Source organism: Mustelus asterias, chromosome 22 (genome assembly GCF_964213995.1).
Source record: "Mustelus asterias chromosome 22, sMusAst1.hap1.1, whole genome shotgun sequence".
In the NCBI taxonomy this organism is placed as follows: domain Eukaryota; kingdom Metazoa; phylum Chordata; class Chondrichthyes; order Carcharhiniformes; family Triakidae; genus Mustelus; species Mustelus asterias.
Genome location: NC_135822.1, coordinates 43446785 through 43465166, shown reverse-complemented (window position 1 = coordinate 43465166; position 18382 = coordinate 43446785). Strand labels below are relative to the sequence as shown.

General features: G+C 46.0%; 1 protein-coding gene across 8 annotated transcripts in view; it reads right to left on the bottom strand.

Moving 5' to 3' along the window:
* LOC144510017 (uncharacterized) overlaps nucleotides 1–18382 on the bottom strand; it is a 275355-nt gene that overhangs the window by 62750 nt on the left and 194223 nt on the right. For all 8 annotated transcript variants that reach the window (XM_078239203.1, XM_078239202.1, XM_078239206.1 and 5 more), the window contains 2 exons: nucleotides 16277–16451; nucleotides 9797–9894 (listed from right to left, as the gene is read on the bottom strand). In XM_078239203.1, the coding sequence (XP_078095329.1) occupies nucleotides 9797–9894; nucleotides 16277–16451 (273 nt within the window). The remainder of the gene's footprint in view (nucleotides 1–9796; nucleotides 9895–16276; nucleotides 16452–18382) is intronic.

Sequence of the window (18382 nt, the reverse complement as noted above, 5' to 3'; positions counted from 1 at the left end):
AAGAACAAAGAACAATACAGCACAGGAATAGGCCCTTCGGCCCTCCAAGCCCGCGCCGCTCCCTGGTCCAAACTAGACCATTCTTTTGTATCCCTCCATTCCCACTCCGTTCATATGGCTGTCTAGATAAGTCTTAAACGTTCCCAGTGTGTCCGCCTCCACCACCTTGCCCGGCAGCGCATTCCAGGCCCCCACCACCCTCTGTGTAAAATATGTCCGTCTGATATCTTTCTTTGACACTATTCCAATATCATCCATATGTTTATCCAATAACCATTTGAATGCTCTTAATGTTGACGAGTCCACTACTGCTGCAGGCAGGGCATTCCACGCCCTTACTACTCTCTGAGTAAAGAACCTACCTCTAACGTCCTATATCTCTCACCCCTCAATTTAAAGCTATGCCCCCTCGTGTTAGCCATCACCATCCGAGGAAAAAGGCTCTTACTATCCACCCTATCTAATCCTCTGATCATCTTGTATGCCTCTATTAAGTCACCTCTTAACCTCTAACGAAAACAACCTCAAGTCCCTCAGCCTTTCCTCATACGATCTTCCCACCATACCAGGCAACATCCTGGTAAATCTCCTCTGCACCCTTTCCAACACTTCCACATCTTTCCTATAGTGCGGCAACCAGAACTGTACGCAATACTCCAAGTGCGGCCGCACCAGAGTTTTGTACAGTTGCAGCATGACCTCCTGGCTCCGAAACTCAATCCCTCTACCAATAAAAGCTAACACACCATATGCCTTTTAACAACCCTAAGAACCTGGGTGCCAACTTTCAGGGATCTATGTACATGGACACCCAGATCCCTCTGTTCATCCACGCTACCAAGTATCTTTCCATTAGCCCAGTACTCTGTATTCCTGTTGCTCCTTCCAAAGTGAATCACCTCACACTTTTCCACATTAAACTCCATTTGCCACCTCTCAGCCCAGCTCTGCAGCTTATCTATGTCCCTCTGTAACCTGCCACTTCCCTCCGCACTGTCTACAACTCCACCGACTTTAGTGTCATCCGCAAATTTACTAATCCATCCTTCTACGCCCTCATCCAGCTCATTAATAAAAATGACAAACAGCAGTGGCCCCAAAACAGGTCCTTGCGGTACACCACTAGTAACTGAACTCCAGGATGAATATTTCCCATCAACCACCACCCTCTGTTTTCTTCCAGCTAGCCAATTCCTGATCCAAACCACTAAACCACCCTCAATCCCATGTGTCCGTATTTTCTGCAATAGCTTACCATGGGGAACAATATCAAACGCTTTGCTGAAATCCATATACACCACATCAACCGCTTTACCTTCAACCACCTCTTTGGTCACTTTCTCAAAGAACTCAATAAGGTTTGTGAGGCACGACCTACCCTTCACAAAATCGTGCTGACTATCCCTAATCAAATTATTCCTTTCTAGATTATTATAAATCCTATCTCTTATAATCCTTTCCAAAACTTTGCCCACAACAGAAGTAAGGCTCACCGGTCTATAATCACCAGGGTTGTCCCTACTGCCCTTCATGAACAAGGGGACAACATTTGCTATCCTCCAGTCTTCTGGCATTGTTCCTGTAGACAATGACGACACAAAGATCAAAGCCAAAGGCTCTGCAATCTCCTCTCTAGCCTCCCAGAGAATCCTAGGATAAATCCCATCCGGCCCAGGGGATTTGATCTATTTTTACCCTTTCCAGAATTGCTAACACCTCCTCCTTATGAACCTTAATCCCGTCCAGTCCAACAGCCTACACCTCAGTACTCCCCTCGACAACACTGTCCCTCTCCTGTGTGAATACTGACAAAAAATATTCATTTAGTGCCTCTCCTATCTCTTCTGACTCCACGCACAACTTCCCACTACTGTCCTTGACTGGCCCTAATTTTACCCTAGTCATTCTTTTACTCCTGACATACCTATAGAAAGCTTTAGGGTTTTCCTTGATCCTACCTGCCAAAGACTTCTCATGTCCCCTCCTGGCTCTTCTTAACTCTTTCTTTAGGTCCTTCCTGGCTAACTTGTAACTCTCAAGCGCCCTAACTGAGCCTTCACGTCTCATCTTAACATAAGTCTCCTTCTTCCTCTTCTCATGAGATTCACCTCTTTAGTAAACCACGGTTCCCTCACACGACTGCTTCCTCCCTGCCTGACAGGTACATATTTATCGAGGACGCGTAGTAGGTGTTCCTTGAACAAGCTCCACATTACAATTGTGCCCATCCCCTGCAGTTTCCTTCCCCAACCTGTGCCACCTAAATCTCGCCTAATCGCATCATAATTTCCTTTCCCCCAGCTATAACTCTTGCCCTTTGATATATACCTATCCCTTTCCATCGCTAAGGTAAACGTAATCGAATTGTGGTCACTATCACCAAAGTGCTCACTTACCTCCAAATCTAACACCTGGCCTGGTTCATTACCCAGTACCAAATCCAATGTGGCCTCGCCTTTTGTTGGTCTATCTACATACTGTGTCAGGAAGCCTTCCTGCACACATTGGACAAAAACTGACCCCTCCAAAGTACTCGAACTATAGCTTTTCCAGTCAATATTTGTAAGGTTAAAGTTCCCTATAACAACTACCCTGTTACTTTCTCTCCTATCCAGAATCATCTTTGCAATCCTTTCCTCTACATCTCTGGAACTTTTCGGAGATCTATAAAAAACTCCCAACAGGGTGACCTCTCCTTTCCTGTTTCTAACCTCAGCCCAAACTACCTCAGTAGATGAGTCATAGAAATCATAGAATCATAGAAACCCAACAGTACAGAAAGAGGCCATTCGGCCCATCGAGTCTGCACCGACCACAATCCCACCCAGGCACTACCCCCATATCCCTACATATTTTACCCACTAATCCCTCTAACCTACGCATCTCAGGACACTAAGGGGCAATTTTAGCATGGCCAATCAACCTAACCCGCACATCTTTGGACTGTGGGAGGAAACCGGAGCACCCGGAGGAAACCCACGCAGACACGAGGAGAATGTGCAAACTCCACACATAGAACATAGAACATTACAGCGCAGAACAGGCCCTTCGGCCCACGATGTTGCACCGACCAGTTAAAAAAAAAAAACTGTGACCCTCCAACCTAAACCAATTTCTTTTCGTCCATGAACCTATCTACGGATCTCTTAAACGCCCCCAAACTAGGCGCATTTACTACTGATGCTGGCAGGGCATTCCAATCCCTCACCACCCTCTGGGTAAAGAACCTACCCCTGACATCGGTTCTATAACTACCCCCCCTCAATTTAAAGCCATGCCCCCTCGTGCTGGATTTCTCCATCAGAGGAAAAAGGCTATCACTATCCACCCTATCTAAACCTCTAATCATCTTATATGTTTCAATAAGATCCCCTCTTAGCCGCCGCCTTTCCAGCGAAAACAATCCCAAATCCCTCAGCCTCTCCTCATAGGATCTCCCCTCCATACCAGGCAACATCCTGGTAAACCTCCTCTGCACCCTCTCCAAAGCCTCCACATCCTTCCTGTAATGTGGGGACCAGAACTGCACACAGTACTCCAAGTGCGGCCGCACCAGAGTTGTGTACAGTTGCAACATAACGCTACGACTCCTAAATTCAATCCCCCTACCAATAAACGCCAAGACACCATATGCCTTCTTAACAACCTTATCTACTTGATTCCCAACTTTCAGGGATCTATGCACACATACACCTAGATCCCTCTGCTCCTCCACACTATTCATAGTCCTCCCGTTAGCCCTATACTCAACACATCTGTTATTCCTACCAAAGTGAATTACCTCACACTTCTCCGCATTAAACTCCATCCGCCACCTCTCGGCCCAACTTTGCAACCTGTCTAAGTCTTCCTGCAAACTACGACACCCTTCCTCACTGTCTACCACACCACCGACTTTGGTGTCATCAGCAAATTTGCTAATCCACCCAACTATACCCTCATCCAGATCATTAATAAATATTACAAACAGCAGTGGCCCCAAAACAGATCCCTGAGGTACACCACTTGTAACCGCACTCCATGATGAATATTTACTATCAACCACCACCCTCTGTTTCCTATCCGCTAGCCAATTCCTGATCCAATTTCCTAGATCACCCCCAATCCCATACATCTGCATTTTCTGCAGAAGCCTACCATGGTGAACCTTATCAAACGCCTTACTAAAATCCATATATACCACGTCCACTGCCTTGCCCCCATCCACCTCCTTGGTCACTTTCTCAAAAAACTCAATAAGGTTAGTAAGGCACGACCTACCTGCCACAAAACCATGCTGACTATCACCTATCAATTCATTACTCTCCAAATAACTATAAATCCTATCCCTTATAATTTTTTCCAACATCTTGCCGACAACAGAAGTGAGACTCACCGGTCTATAATTCCCGGGGAAGTCTCTGTTCCCCTTCTTAAACAATGGGACAACATTCGCTAACCTCCAATCTTCTGGTACTATACCAGAGGCCAACGACGACCTGAAGATCAGAGCCAGAGGCTCTGCAATCACTTCTCTTGCCTCCCAGAGAATCCTTGGATAAATCCCATCCGGACCAGGGGATTTATCTATTTTCAGACCCTCCAGAATATCCTGCACATCCTCCTTATCAACTGTAATACTGTCTATTCTACTCCCTTGCAACCCAGTGTCCTCCTCAGCTATATTCATGTCCCCTTGCGTGAACACCGAAGAGAAATATTGGTTCAATGCTTCACCAATCTCCTCCGGTTCCACACATAACTTCCCTCTGCCATCTATAACTGGCCCTAAACTTGCCCTAACCAACCTTCTGTTCTTGACATACCTATAGAACGCCTTAGGATTCTCTTTAACCCTATCCGCCAAAGTCTTCTCATGTCCCCTTTTAGCCCTTCTAAGCTCGCTCTTCAACTCCCTCTTAGCCAATCTAAAGCTTTCTAGTGCACTACCCGAGTGCTCACGTCTCATCCGAACATAAGCCTCCTTTTTCTTTTCCCCACACAGACCCAAGCCAGGAATTGAACCCAGGTCCCTGGAGCTGTGAAGCAGCAGTGCTAACCACTGTGCTACCGTGCCGCCCTTTTTGTAAATTGAGTTTGTGTCTTTATTTGCCCTGTTTGTGAACTGAAATCCCATTCATCTGACAAAGGAGCAGCGAGCGCTCCGAAAGCTAGTAGCTTTTGCTACCAAATAAACCTGTTGGACTTTAACCTGCTGTTCATAGAAATCACAGAAACCCTACAGTACAGAAAGAGGCCATTCGACCCATCGAGTCTGCACCGTCCTCATCAAATGTCCTTTCTGCCACCGTAATACTGTCCTTGACTAACAATGCCACACCTCCCCCTCTTTTACCACCTTCCCTGCACTTCCTGAAACATCTAAACCCTGGAACCTGCAACAACCATTCCTGTCCCTGTCCTATCCATGTCTCCGAGATGGCCACAACATCGAAATCCCAGGTACCAACCCATGCTGCAAGCTCATCCACCTTATTCCGGATGCTCCTGGCGTTGAAGTATACACACTTCAAACCGCCTTCCTGCCTGTCAGTACACTCCTGCGACCCTGAAACCTCATCCATGACCTCACTACTCTCAACCTCCTGTACACCAGAGCTACAATTCAGGTACCCACCCCCCTGCTGAATTAGTTTAAACCCTCCCGAAGAGCATTAGCAAATTTCCCCCCCCAAGATATTGGTACCCCTCTGGTTCAGGTGCAGACCATCCTGTTTGTAGAGGTCCCACCGACCCCAGAAAGAGCCCCAGTTGTCCAGGTATCAGAAACCCTCCCTCCTGCACCATCCCTGTAACCACGTGTTCATCTGCTCTCTCTCCCTGTTCCTCTCCTCACTATCACGTGGCACGGGTAACAAACCAGAGATAACAACTCTGTTTGTTCTAGCCCTAAGCTTCCACCCTAACTCCCTGAATTTCTGCCTTACATCCCCACCCCTTTTCCTACCTATGTCTTGAGTGGACTCTGGCTCCTGGGAGGCAACACACCAACTGCGAGTCTCTCTCGTTCCCGGAGAATCTCCTATCCGTCCCTTTAACTATGGAGTCCCCAATGACTAAGCCTCTACTTCTCTCTCCCCTTTCCTTCTGAGCAACAAGGACAGACTCTGAGCCAGTGACCTGTACCCCATGGCTTATCCCTGCTAAGTCCCCCCCCCCCAATAGCATCCAAAAGTGTACTATCCCCAATTTCTACTACATTTCTTTTTTTTCCCCCCACTTAAACAGCTCCCTGTACCCTGGTGCTGTGGTCAGTTTCCTCATCCTCCCTTTCCCTACCCTTCTGAGCTGCCGGGCTGGACTCTGTGCCGGAGGCACGGCCACTGTTGCTTCCCCCAGGTAGGCTGCTCCCCCCAACAGCACTAAAACAGGAGTACTTATTTTTAAGGGGCACAGACACTGGGGTACTCTCTAGTACCTGACCTTTCCCCTTCCTAACTGTGACCCACGTGTCTTCCTCCTGTGGCCCCGGTGTGACCACTTGCCTGTAACTCCTATCTATCAGCTGCTCATTTTCCCTGACCAGACGAAGGTCATCGAGCCGCAGCTCCAGTACCATAACGCAGTCCCTTAGGAGCTGCAGTTCGATGCAACCAGCGCAGATATGGACGTCCGGGAGGCTAGCTGACTCCAGGAACTCCCACATCCGACACCGAGAACAACAAACTGGAATAAGGGAATTTTAAAATGAATTTGTAATTTCTGGAAGTAAGGCTGTGACTGGTCACAATGTTTCACTTCAGATCTTTATAGAGTCATCCAGTCAGAGGTTTACAGCATCGAAACAGGCCCTTCGACCCAAGTTGTCCATGCCACCCCTATTTTTTAACCACTAAGCTACTCCCAATTGACTCTTAACCCTCTGTATCCATCTTGCCCATGTAACTGTCGAAATGCTTTTTAAAAGACAAAATTGTACCCGCCTCTATACTACCTCTGGCAGCTTGTTCCAAACACTCACCACCATCTATGGGAAAGAAAATGCCCCTCTGGACCCTTTTTTATCTCTCCCCTCTCACCTTAAACCAATGCCCCCTAGTTTTACACTTCCCTACCTTTGGGAAAAGATATTGACTATCTAGTTGATCTATGCCCCTCAATATTTTAGAGATCTCTATGAGATGGTATTTTGATGGTATCAGGCAGGAACTTTCAAAAGTAAATTGGGAGAGTCTGTGGGAAGGCAAAGGAACGTCTGGTAAGTGGGAAGTTTTCAAAAATGTATTAACCAGGGTTCAGGCTAAGCACATTCCTTTTAGAGTAAAGGGCAAGGCTGGTAGAACTAGGGAACCCTGGATGACTTGGGATATTGAGACCCTGGTCAAGAAAAAGAAGGAGGCATATGACATGCATAGGTAACTGGGATCAAGTGGATCCCTTGAAGAGTATAGAGGGTGTAGGGGTAGAGTTGAGAGAGAAATCAGGAGGGCAAAAAAGGGACACGAGATTGATTTGGCAGATAAGGCAAAGGAGAATCCAAAGAGATTCTAAAAAGGTACTGCATGGTAGGTTGTTGCATAAGGTTAAATCTCACGGGATCCAGGGTGAGGTAGCTAAATGGATACAAAATTGGTTTGAAGACAGAAGCCAGAGAGTGGTTGTAGAGGATTGTTCTTCAAACTGGAGACCTGTGATCTGCGGTGTGCCTCAGGGATCGGTGCTGGGTCCACTGTTATTTGTCATTTATATTAATGATTTGGATGAGAATATAGGAAGCATGGTTAGCAATTTTGCAGATGACACCAGGATTGGTGGCATAGTGGACAGTGAAGAAAGTTATCTCGGATTGCAATGGGATCTTGATCAATTGGGCCAGTGGGCTGACGAATGGCAGCTGGAGTTGAACTTTGATAAATGCAAGGTGATGCATTTCGGTAGATTGAACCAGCGCAGGACTTACTCAGTTAATGGTAGGGCGTTAGGGAGAGTTACAGAACAAAGAGATCTAGGGGAAAGGTTTATGGCTCCTTGAAAGTGGAGTCACAGATGGACAGAGTGGTGAAGAAGGCATTCACCATGCTTGGTTTCACTGGTCAGAACATTGAATACAGGAGTTGGGACGCCTTGTTGAAGTTGTACAAGACATTGGTAAGGCCACACTTGGAAAATTCTATAAAGTTCTGGTCACCCTATTATAGAAAGGGTGTTATTAAACTAGAAAGACTGCAGAAAAGATTTACTAGGATGCTACCAAAACTTGATGGTTTGAGTTATAAGGAGAGGCTGGATAGACTGGAACTTTTTTCTCTGGAGCGTAGAAGGCTGAGGGGTGACCTTATAAAGGTCTATAAAATAATGAGGGGCATAGATCAGCTCGAGAGTCAATATATTTTCCCAAAGGTAGGGGGTCTAAAACTAGAGGGCATAGGTTTAAGGTGAGAGGGGAGAGATACAAAAGTGTCCAGAGGGGCAATTTTTTCAGAGGGTGGTGAGTGTCTGGAACAAGTTGCCAGAGGTAGTAATAGAGGCGGGTACAATTTTGTCTTTTAAAAAGCATTTTGACAGTTACATGAGTAAGATGTGTATAGAGGGATATAGGTCAAATGCGGGCAATTGGGACTAGCTTAGGGGTTTAAAAAAAAAAGGGTGCGTGGATAAACTGGGTTGAAGGGCCTGTTTCCATGCTGTAAACCTCTATGACTCTATGATGCTATAAATACATAAAGGGCAAAAGAGTAACTAGGGAGAGGGTAGGGCCTCTTAAGTATCAACAAGGTCATCTATGTGCAGATCCACAAGAGAGGGGTGAGATCCTAAATGAATCTTTCTCATCGGTATTTACTATTGAGAAAAGCATGGATGTTAGGGAACTTGGGGAAATAAATAGTGATGTCTTGAGGAGTGTACATATAAAAGAAGAGGTGCTGGAAGTCATAAAGGGCATTAAGGTAGGTAAATCCCCGGGATCTGATGAAGTGTATCCCAGGACGTTGTGGGAGGCTAGGGAGGAAATTGCGGGTCTCCTAGCAGAGATATTTGAATCATCGACAGCCACTGATGAGGTGCCTAAAGATTGGAGGGTGGCAAATGTTGTGCCTTTGTTTAAAAAGGACTGCAGGGAAAAGCCTGGGAACCACAGGCTAGTGAGCCTCACATCTATAGTGGGTAAGTTGTTAGAAGGTATTCTTAGAGACAGGATCTATAGTCGTTTAGAGAGGCAAGGACTGAGTAGGGGCAGTCAGCATGGCTTTGTGAGTGGAAAATCATGTCTCACAAATTTGATTGAGTTTTTTGAAGGGGTAACAAGAAGGTCGGTGAGGGCAGTGCAGTTGATGTTGTCTACATGGACTTTAGCAAGGCCTTTGACAAGATACCACATGGTAGGTTGTTGCATAAGGTTAAATCTCGCAGGATCCTGGGTGAGGTAGCCAAATGGATACAAAACTAGCTGGATGACAGAGACAGAGGGTGGTTGTAGATGCTTGTTTTTCAAACTGGAGGCCTGTGAGCAGTGGTGTGCCTCTGCATTTATCATGCATCATTTGGTATTTATATTAGTTAATATACTAATTTTTGCCAGGACCTTACATGATATTGAGAGTAGGAAGGTGGGGCAGTATCTATGTGGGTCATCAAATGGTTTTCCTTGCTTGGAAAAGGTTACTATCTTGGAATGGTGCCTGACCGTTGAAAGGCAAGGTGGCTGACAGAAATCCAACCACTAGGTTCCTGATCCAAATGGCAAAAAAACACACTGGGAAAATATCAAGTGATGTTGCCTACATAAAAAAGCAGTTGTTTCCAAAGTGGAAGGTAAGAATCAATAAACCATCTTTTACAAAACTGTAGTACTTACAAAAAGATACAGGGCAGATAAATTGTATTCTGTAGTCTTCGCACGTGCCATCTTCTTGCTCTTCATTCACACAAGCAAATCCAGAAGTTATGCTGCACCTGTTGAATAAAGAGTCGGAGGATGTGACAATATTTTTACTAAAACAGTCTCTCAGGAGGCTCACATCAGGTCAGGTGGCAGCAGGCATTTGCCGTCTGCTGGAACAGGATCTGCTGGAACAGCACTTGCTGGAACAGAACTTATTGGGTTGGTAGCCAATTTCCCAGTCACCAGCAGAAATACAGTTTCTGGTCCTCAATTGTGTAAGACTGGCGGCTGCTGGCCTGTTTACCATCAATGTAACTGTGCCTGTGATGATGCCAGTCTGAGTGAACAGCCACTTGGGTTTGCAGCTATGATTTACTTTCCATGTATTCAGGACATCATTGGCAGCACAGTGGCAATTCGCGCAAGCCCAGATCACCGAGAAATATTAACCCAACTGCATCAGCTTTTATTCCATCAATGTGTACAACCACAAAAAGATATTTTTTGTACGTGTGTGAAAATATGCCAGGCAACTATCAAGATGCTTTCACTCTGTAGCAATGCACCTCCATAATCACTTCCAACCTCAAAACACAGTTACCAATTGGCTGCCCAGAGACAAGGAAATTTGGTTGATGACACCGTAATGAACCCAACCGGTGAGGCTGAGGAGTGATAGAGTGAAAGCAATGTGACAATCTGATGTGATGCTAAGCAAACCATCAGCATGTTGATGATGGTGATCAAGTAATGGGCAGATCTGAAGGTGTCGTGAGTAAGCACCAGCGAGGATCTTCAGAATGGTCATGGTGACCTGCACACTGCACAATGTTGCACAGCATCGAGACTTGGGCTTGCAGGAGGACAAAGGACAGAACATCAAGCTTCTACAGGCAATTTGGAAGAGGACGACACAGAATGCATGAGGGCATGCCATATGCCATAGCTACCTGCAATGCACTCATTGTGAGGTTTAGTTTTGTTTCATCAGTCAACCCGTGTGAAAAACACATTGAAAAATTGCCCCCTCTCCCCTCCAACCTCGTCCACAAACACTCTCCCAACAAATCCAGTGATCATAATGCCATTAGTTTCAACCTGATCGTGGATAAGGATAGATCTGGTCCTCAGGTTGAAGTTCTGAACTGGAAAAAGGCCAAATTTGATGAAATGAGAAGGGACCTGGGAAGTGTGGATTGGCACAGGCTGTTCTCTGGTAAGGATGTAAATGGAAAGTGGGAGGCCTTCAAAGGAGAAATTTTGAGAGTGCAGAGTTTGTATGTTCCTGTCAGGATTAAAGGCAAAGTAAATAGGAATAAGGAACCTTGGTTCTCGAGGGAGATTGTAACACTGATTAAGAGGGAGAGAGAGTTGTATGAAATGTACAGGGAGCAAGGAACAGATCAGATGCTCGAGGAGTATAAAAAGTGCAAGAAGCTACTTAAGAGGGAAATCAGGAGGGCTAAAAGAAGACATGAGGTTGCTTTGGCAGACAGAGTGAAGGAAAATCCAAAGAGCTTCTATAGGTATGTTAGGAGCAAAAGGATAGTGAGGGATAAAATTGGTCCTCTTGAAGACCAGAGTGGTAGACTGTGTATGGAACCAAAAGAGATGGGGGAGATACTAAATGGTTTTTTTGTATCCGTATTTAATGAGGAAACGGGCATGGAGTCTACGGAAATAGGGCAAACTGTTAGGGAGGCCATGGAACCTTTACAGATTAAAGGGGAGGAGGTGCTCGCTGTCTTGAGGCAAATCAGAGTGGATAAATCCCTAGGACCGGACAGGGTATTCCCACGGACCTTGAGGGAAGCTAGTGTTGAACTTGCAGGGGCCCTGGCAGACATATTTAAAATGTCAGTATTCACGGGGGAGGTGCCGGATGATTGGAGGGTGGCTCATGTTGTTCTGTTGTTTAAAAAAGGTTCCAAAAGAAATCTGGGAAATTATCGGCCAGTAAGTTTGACGTCGGTGGTGGGCAAGTTATTGGAAGGTGTGATAAGGAATAGGATCTACAAATATTTGGATAGACAGGGACTTATTAGGGAGAGTCAACATGGCTTGTGCGTGGTAGGTCATGTTTGACCAATCTATTAGAGTTTTTTGAGGAGGTTACCAGAAAAGTGGATGAAGGGAAGCCGGTGGATGTTGTCTACCTGGATTTCAGCAAGGCCTTTGACAAGGTCCCTCATGGGAGGTTAGTTAGGAAGGTTCAGTCGCTAGGTATACATGGGGAGGTAGTAAATTGGATAAGACGCTGGCTCAATGGAAGAAGCCAGAGAGTGGTTGTGGAGGATTGCTTCTCTGAGTGGAGGCCTGTGACTAGTGGTGTGCCGCAGGGATCGGTGTTGGGTCCATTGTTGTTTGTCATCTATATCAATGATCTGGATGATAATGTGGTCAATTGGATCAGCAAGTTTGCTGATGATACAAAGATTGGAGGTGTAGTGGACAGTGAGGAAGGTTTTCAAAGCTTGCAGAGGGATTTGGACCAACAAGAAAAATGGGCTGAAAAATGGCAAATGGAATTTAACGCAGACAAGTGTGAGATATTGCACTTTGGAAGGACAAACCAAAGAAGAACGTACAGGGTAAATGGTAGGACTCTGAAGAGTGCAGTTGAACAGAGGGATCTGGGAATACAGGTACAGAATTCCCAAAACGTGACGTCACAGGTGGATAGGGTCCTAAAGAGTGCCTTTGGTACGTTGGCCTTTATAAATCGGAGTAATGAGTATAAAAGTTGAAGTGTTATGGTAAGGTTATATAAGGCATTGGTGAGGCCGAATTTGGAGTATTGTGGACAGTTTTGGTCACCTAGTTACAGGAAGGATGTAAATAAGATTGAAAGAGTGCAGAGAAGGTTCACCAGGATGTTGCCGGGACTTGAGAAGCTGAGTTACAGAGAGAGATTGAATAGGTTGGGACTTTATTCCCTGGAGCGTAGAAGATTGAGGGGAGATTTGATAGAGGTGTATAAGATTTTAATGGGTATAGATAGAGTGAATGCAAGCAGGTTTTTTCCGCTGAGGCTAGGGGAGAAAAAAACCAGAGGGCATGGGTTAAGGGTGAAAGGAGAAAAGTTTAAAGGGAATATTAGGGGGGGCTTCTTCACGCAGAGAGTGGTGGGAGTGTGGAATGAGCTGCCGGATAAAGTGGTAAATGCTTTTAACATTTAAGAAAAACTTGGACGGGTTCATGGATGAGAGGGGTGTGGAGGGATATGGTCCAAGTGCAGGTCAGTGGGACTAGGCATAAAATGGTTCAGCAGAGACAAGAAGGGCCAAAAGGCCTGTTTCTGAGCTGTAATTTTCTATGGTTCTATGGGTCTAAGTAAGGCTTACATGAACACTGCGATGAAGTTACTTTGAAATTCCCCTAATCGCCACATTCCGGCGCCTGAACTGGTGCATGAACATAAGAACATAAGAAATAGGAGCAGGAGTAGGCCATCTGGCCCTTCGAGCCTGCCCCGCCATTCAACAAGATCATGGCTGATCTGAAGCGAATCAGTTCCACTTACCCACCTGCTCCCCATATCCCCTAATTCCCTTATCGATCAGAAAACTATCTACCCGTGATTTAAACATATTCAACGAGGAAGCCTCCACCACTTCAATGGGCAGAGAATTCCAGAGATTCACTACCCTCTGAGAGAAGAAGTTCCCCCTCAACTCTGTTCTGAACCGGCCCCCCCTTATTTTGAGACTGTGCCCTCTAGTTCTGGTTTCCCTTCTAAGTGGAAAGAATCTCTCCACCTCTACCCTATCCAGCCCCTTCATTATCTTATATGTCTCTATAAGATCACCCCTCATCCTTCTAAACTCCAACGAGTACAGACCCAATCTGTTTAATCTCTCCTCATAAGCTACACCCCTCATCTCCGGTATCAACCTGGTGAACCTTCTCTGCACTCCCTCCAAGGCCAATATATCCTTTCGCAAATAAGGGGACCAAAACTGCACACAGTACTCCAGTTGCGGCCTCACCAGTGCCTTGTACAGTTGCAGCAAGACCTCCCTGCTTTTAGATTCTATCCCCCTCGCGATAAAGGCCAACATTCCATTCGCCTTCTTGATCACCTGCTGCACCTGCAGACTGAGTTTTTGCGATTCGTGCACAAGGACCCCCAGGTCCCTCTGCACAGTCGCACGATGTAATTTTTCTCCATTTAAATAATATTCCAATTTACTATTATTTCTTCCAAAGTGGATAACCTCACATTTGCTAACGTTATATTCCATCTGCCAGATCCTCGCCCACTCGCTCAGCCTATCCAAATCTCTCTGCAGACTTTCCGCGTCCTCCACACAATTCGCTTTCCCACTCACCTTCGTGTCATCAGCAAACTTGAATACCCTAGATTCAGTCCCTTCCTCCAGATCATCTATGTAAATGGTAAACAATTGAGGCCCCAGCACCGATCCCTGCGGCACGCCACTGGTCACCAACTGCCAACCAGAAAAGCACCCATTTATCCCAACTCTCTGCTTCCTGTTAGATAGCCAATCCCCAATCCACGCCAACACCTTACCCCTAACTCCGTGTACCCCAATCTTCTGCAGCAACCTTTTGTGAGGCACCTTATCGAACGCCTTCTGGAAATCTAAAAACACCACATCCACCGGTTCCCCTCTGTCAACCGCACTAGTGACATCTTCATAAAAGTCCAGTAGATTCGTCAAACACGACTTTCCCTTCATGAATCCATGCTGCGTCTGCTTGATCGAACCATTCTTATTCAGGTGCTCTGTTATTTCCTCTTTAATAATGGACTCTAGCATCTTCCCAACTACGGACGTTAAGCTAACCGGCCTGTAGTTACCCGCCTTTTGTCTACTTCCTTTTTTAAACAGCGGCGTAACAGTAGCTGTTTTCCAGTCAGCCGGCACTACCCCAGAGTCCAGCGAATTTTGATAAATTACTACTAACGCATCTGCTATTACCTCAGCCATTTCTTTCAGTACCCTGGGATGCATTCCATCCGGGCCCGGGGACTTGTCTACCTTCAGTCCTATTAGTCTACCAAGCACCACCTCCTTAGTAACAGTAATTGTATTAAGGACCTCCCCTCCCACCAACTCTCGATCTCTAATATTCGGCAAACTATTTGTGTCTTCCACCGTGAAGACCGACACAAAGAACTTATTTAAAGTCTCAGCCATTTCCTCGTTTTCCACTATTAAATCCCCCCTCTCATCTTCCAAGGGTCCAACATTCACTCTAGCCACTCTATTTCTTTTTATATACTTGTAAAAACTTTTTTCCAAGTATATAAAATCTGCATGAACTGTGTGACAGCGTACCATCAGCAGGAGTGACCTCTTCTGAGCTGTAATCATTGTTATGCTGCACAACCTTGTGTGGGATGCCTGAAGAGCCCATGGTAGATTATAGACATAAATTTGAATGTCAGGATAAGAGTGTCTAATCTTTATACGTATAATCATATTACACTCACTGCCAACATTAAGGCAATGTTTGTGTCTTTATTTTCTATCATACGGTTGTCACGAAGAAGTCTTGCCTCTGATGGCCATTCATGCCAAGCCTCCACTGACTTCCACTATCTCACCTCTACAGCTGTCAGTTAAATGCTAGCTGGATGGCCACCACCACCAGTACTCTCCCATGGTCTCTGTTTACATCTGCAGGAGGGAACAATGAGAGGCGTAAGTGAGAATGAAAGCATGTGTTGAATGGATGGCAGGGTGGAAAGCATTTGGTGAATGAGACAATAAGGGCGAGACATGGCATTGCAGAGCCATGAGGGTGAGTGTCAGTGATAGATGGGGATGTGAGGTAGTTAATTGATAGAAAGGGGAGGGTGCATCTGCAAGGCTGGTTAGTGGGAGTGATGTGAATCAGGCTTGACAGTGCAAAGTGAGAGGGTAGAGTGATGTTCACACAAGTGAGTGTGCCACTGTACCCCCCTTCCTGCCCTGCTGAGGTCATTAAACTGCATTCAGCACTGAATCCAGGAACAAGGTACCACACTCTTGCTGCAGATCACTTGGGCAACTTTCAGTCAGTCAGACCTTTGTTTCATCAGCAGACTTCTCTGTACCTTGAATAATGAAGAGCATCAGCAACACATCCAAGAGTTAATGCTTCATAAACACTCATTCCGTTGGACACCTGGATTCCTTCAACCAAGTCATTCTGTTGTTCTCCTAACTCAAATATCCATCAAACAGCATGTCTGGAATCTTCCTTTAAGTATGGAAGTTGAAGTTGTCTCATGCGGGTCATCACCACCCCGTTCCCTGATAATGGGGTGGGAAAGCCAGAAACTCAACGGTAACGCAGTAGCTGCTAACACAAACACTGAACTTACTTCCAGGTTTCTCAGGCACTACCGGCCCCACCTCCCTGCTCCCAGCGAGATGGGAACCTAAAATCCAGCCCAAAGAAGACACAGTATCAAATATGCTGAGAGGAATCATTATTTACTGAGGGATGTTGTCTCCGGTGTCTGAGGCAGGAACTCCTGATGTTGTCTCCACTTCACAGGCAACCGGTTTGCTGCAGATCTGACCAGGATATTCTTTCCGGAGATTCACAAGATCTTCATAATCCCCATTCCCTGACGGGTTATCACGGTCAAACCACTCAGTTCTGCAGCTGCCTGATAAATGCAACAGAAGAAAAGCACAGTTGTGAGAAATACTTAAAGATTATTGGGTGCAAAATTGAAGGAGATAGCTCTGACTCCTGTTGATGACCAATTTAAAGATTACACAGAATAATCATTCTTTTTAACCCATGATGACGCTGATTAAGTTTGTTTATTAGTGTCACAAGTAGGCTTACATTAACACTGCAATGAAGTTCCTGTGAAAATCCCGTAGTTGCCACACTCCGGCGCCTGTTCAGGTACACTGAGGGAGAATTTAGCATGATCAATGCAACTAAACAGCACGTCTCTCTGACTGGGAGGAAACCGGAGCATCCGGAGGAAACCCACACAGACACGGGGAGAACGTGCAGACTCCGCACAGACAGTAACCGAAGCCGGGAATTGAACCCGTGTCCCTGGCGTTGTGAGGCAGCAGTGCTAACCACTGTGCCAATAAAAATCTCAGTATTTAGTAACAGCTATCATTCAGTGCCAACTCTCCAAGGCAAACTTTCTAAATATGGGTAAAATTTCTATCCCGACTCCAGTCTTTCTATTTCCCTTTAACAATGCATACTTAATACAATGTTCACTTTAAAGAAAATATTATTCTGTGGACAAAAACGACCCTTCGCCCTTCAACCCATCCCCCAGGCCACTGCTCTCATCCCCTCCCCTCCCTCCCAGAACCAGGATAGGGTCCCTCTTGTCCTCATTTTTTCACCCCACCAGCCTCCACATTCAAAAGATCATCCTTCGCCATTTCCACCAACTCCAGCATGGTGGCACTACTCAACACATCTTCCCCTCATCCCTCCTGTCAGCATTCTACATGGACCATTCTCTCCAGGGCATCCTGATCCGCTCCTCCATCACACCCAACACCTCACCCCCTGCCTATGGCACCTTCCCATGCAATTGAAGTAGGTGCAACACCTGCTCTTTTATCTCCTCCCTGCTCACCATCCCAGGGCCCAAAGACACCTTTCAGGTGAAGCAGTGCTTCACGTGCACTTTCTTCTATCTGTCTATTGCATTCGCTGCTCCCAATGCGGCCTACTTTACACCGGAGAGAACAAACGCAGACTGGGTGACCGCTTTGCAGAACACCTCTGGTCCATCCGCAAGCAGCAGGAGAAACAAGCAGACAGGGAAACCAGGAAATCCCGGCACCAGGCGAGAGGGTGTCCCACAGTTTAAGGACTGACTAGCACATAACACTGTGTGTGCAGCCAAGGAGCCCGCCCCAAGCAGGGTTAACGAAACAAACAGAGTGTGGAATGCCCAGATCAAAGGGTAAAGTCACCCCAAAATAGAATGTATCAGATAAGTCAGGCTGAAGAAAAAGAACTAGCCCAATTAAATTGTGTAACCACATCAAAGGTAGCCCCAATACAGATCCAGTTCCAAGTGAATAGAAACCCATTGAACGTGGAGGTGGACACGGGGCAGTGGTACCCATTGTAGGGGAACATGAATTTAGAAGATTAAGATTGAGCATCTTATCACTCAAGTTGAGAGACACTAAGGCAAAGTCAGCAACATATACAGGAGAACTATTACGCATAATCGGGACCACTGTAGCCCCAGTCAATATGGGCAACAAACTGATCAGCTCCCATTAATAGTGGTGCAATGACCAGGACCCAACCTGTTGGGAAGGGACTGGTTACAAAAAACCACTTGGATTGGGGCAAAACTTCAAGATGGGCACTAGTAACCTAGACAAGGTAACAGGAAAGAACCCAAAAGTTTCCAGGCAAGCTTCAGAAAGATAAAAGGGGTGTGGTGGACCTCAGTTGTGCCTTTGTCCTATATGGACCACCGTTGTGTGTGCTTGTCATACCTGGACACATCCCCTTCCAGTTTGGGTCCTCCCCTCAGCACCTAGTATAAAGGTGGCTGTCTCCTCCCCCTTGTTCAGTCCAGGTTGGTTATAT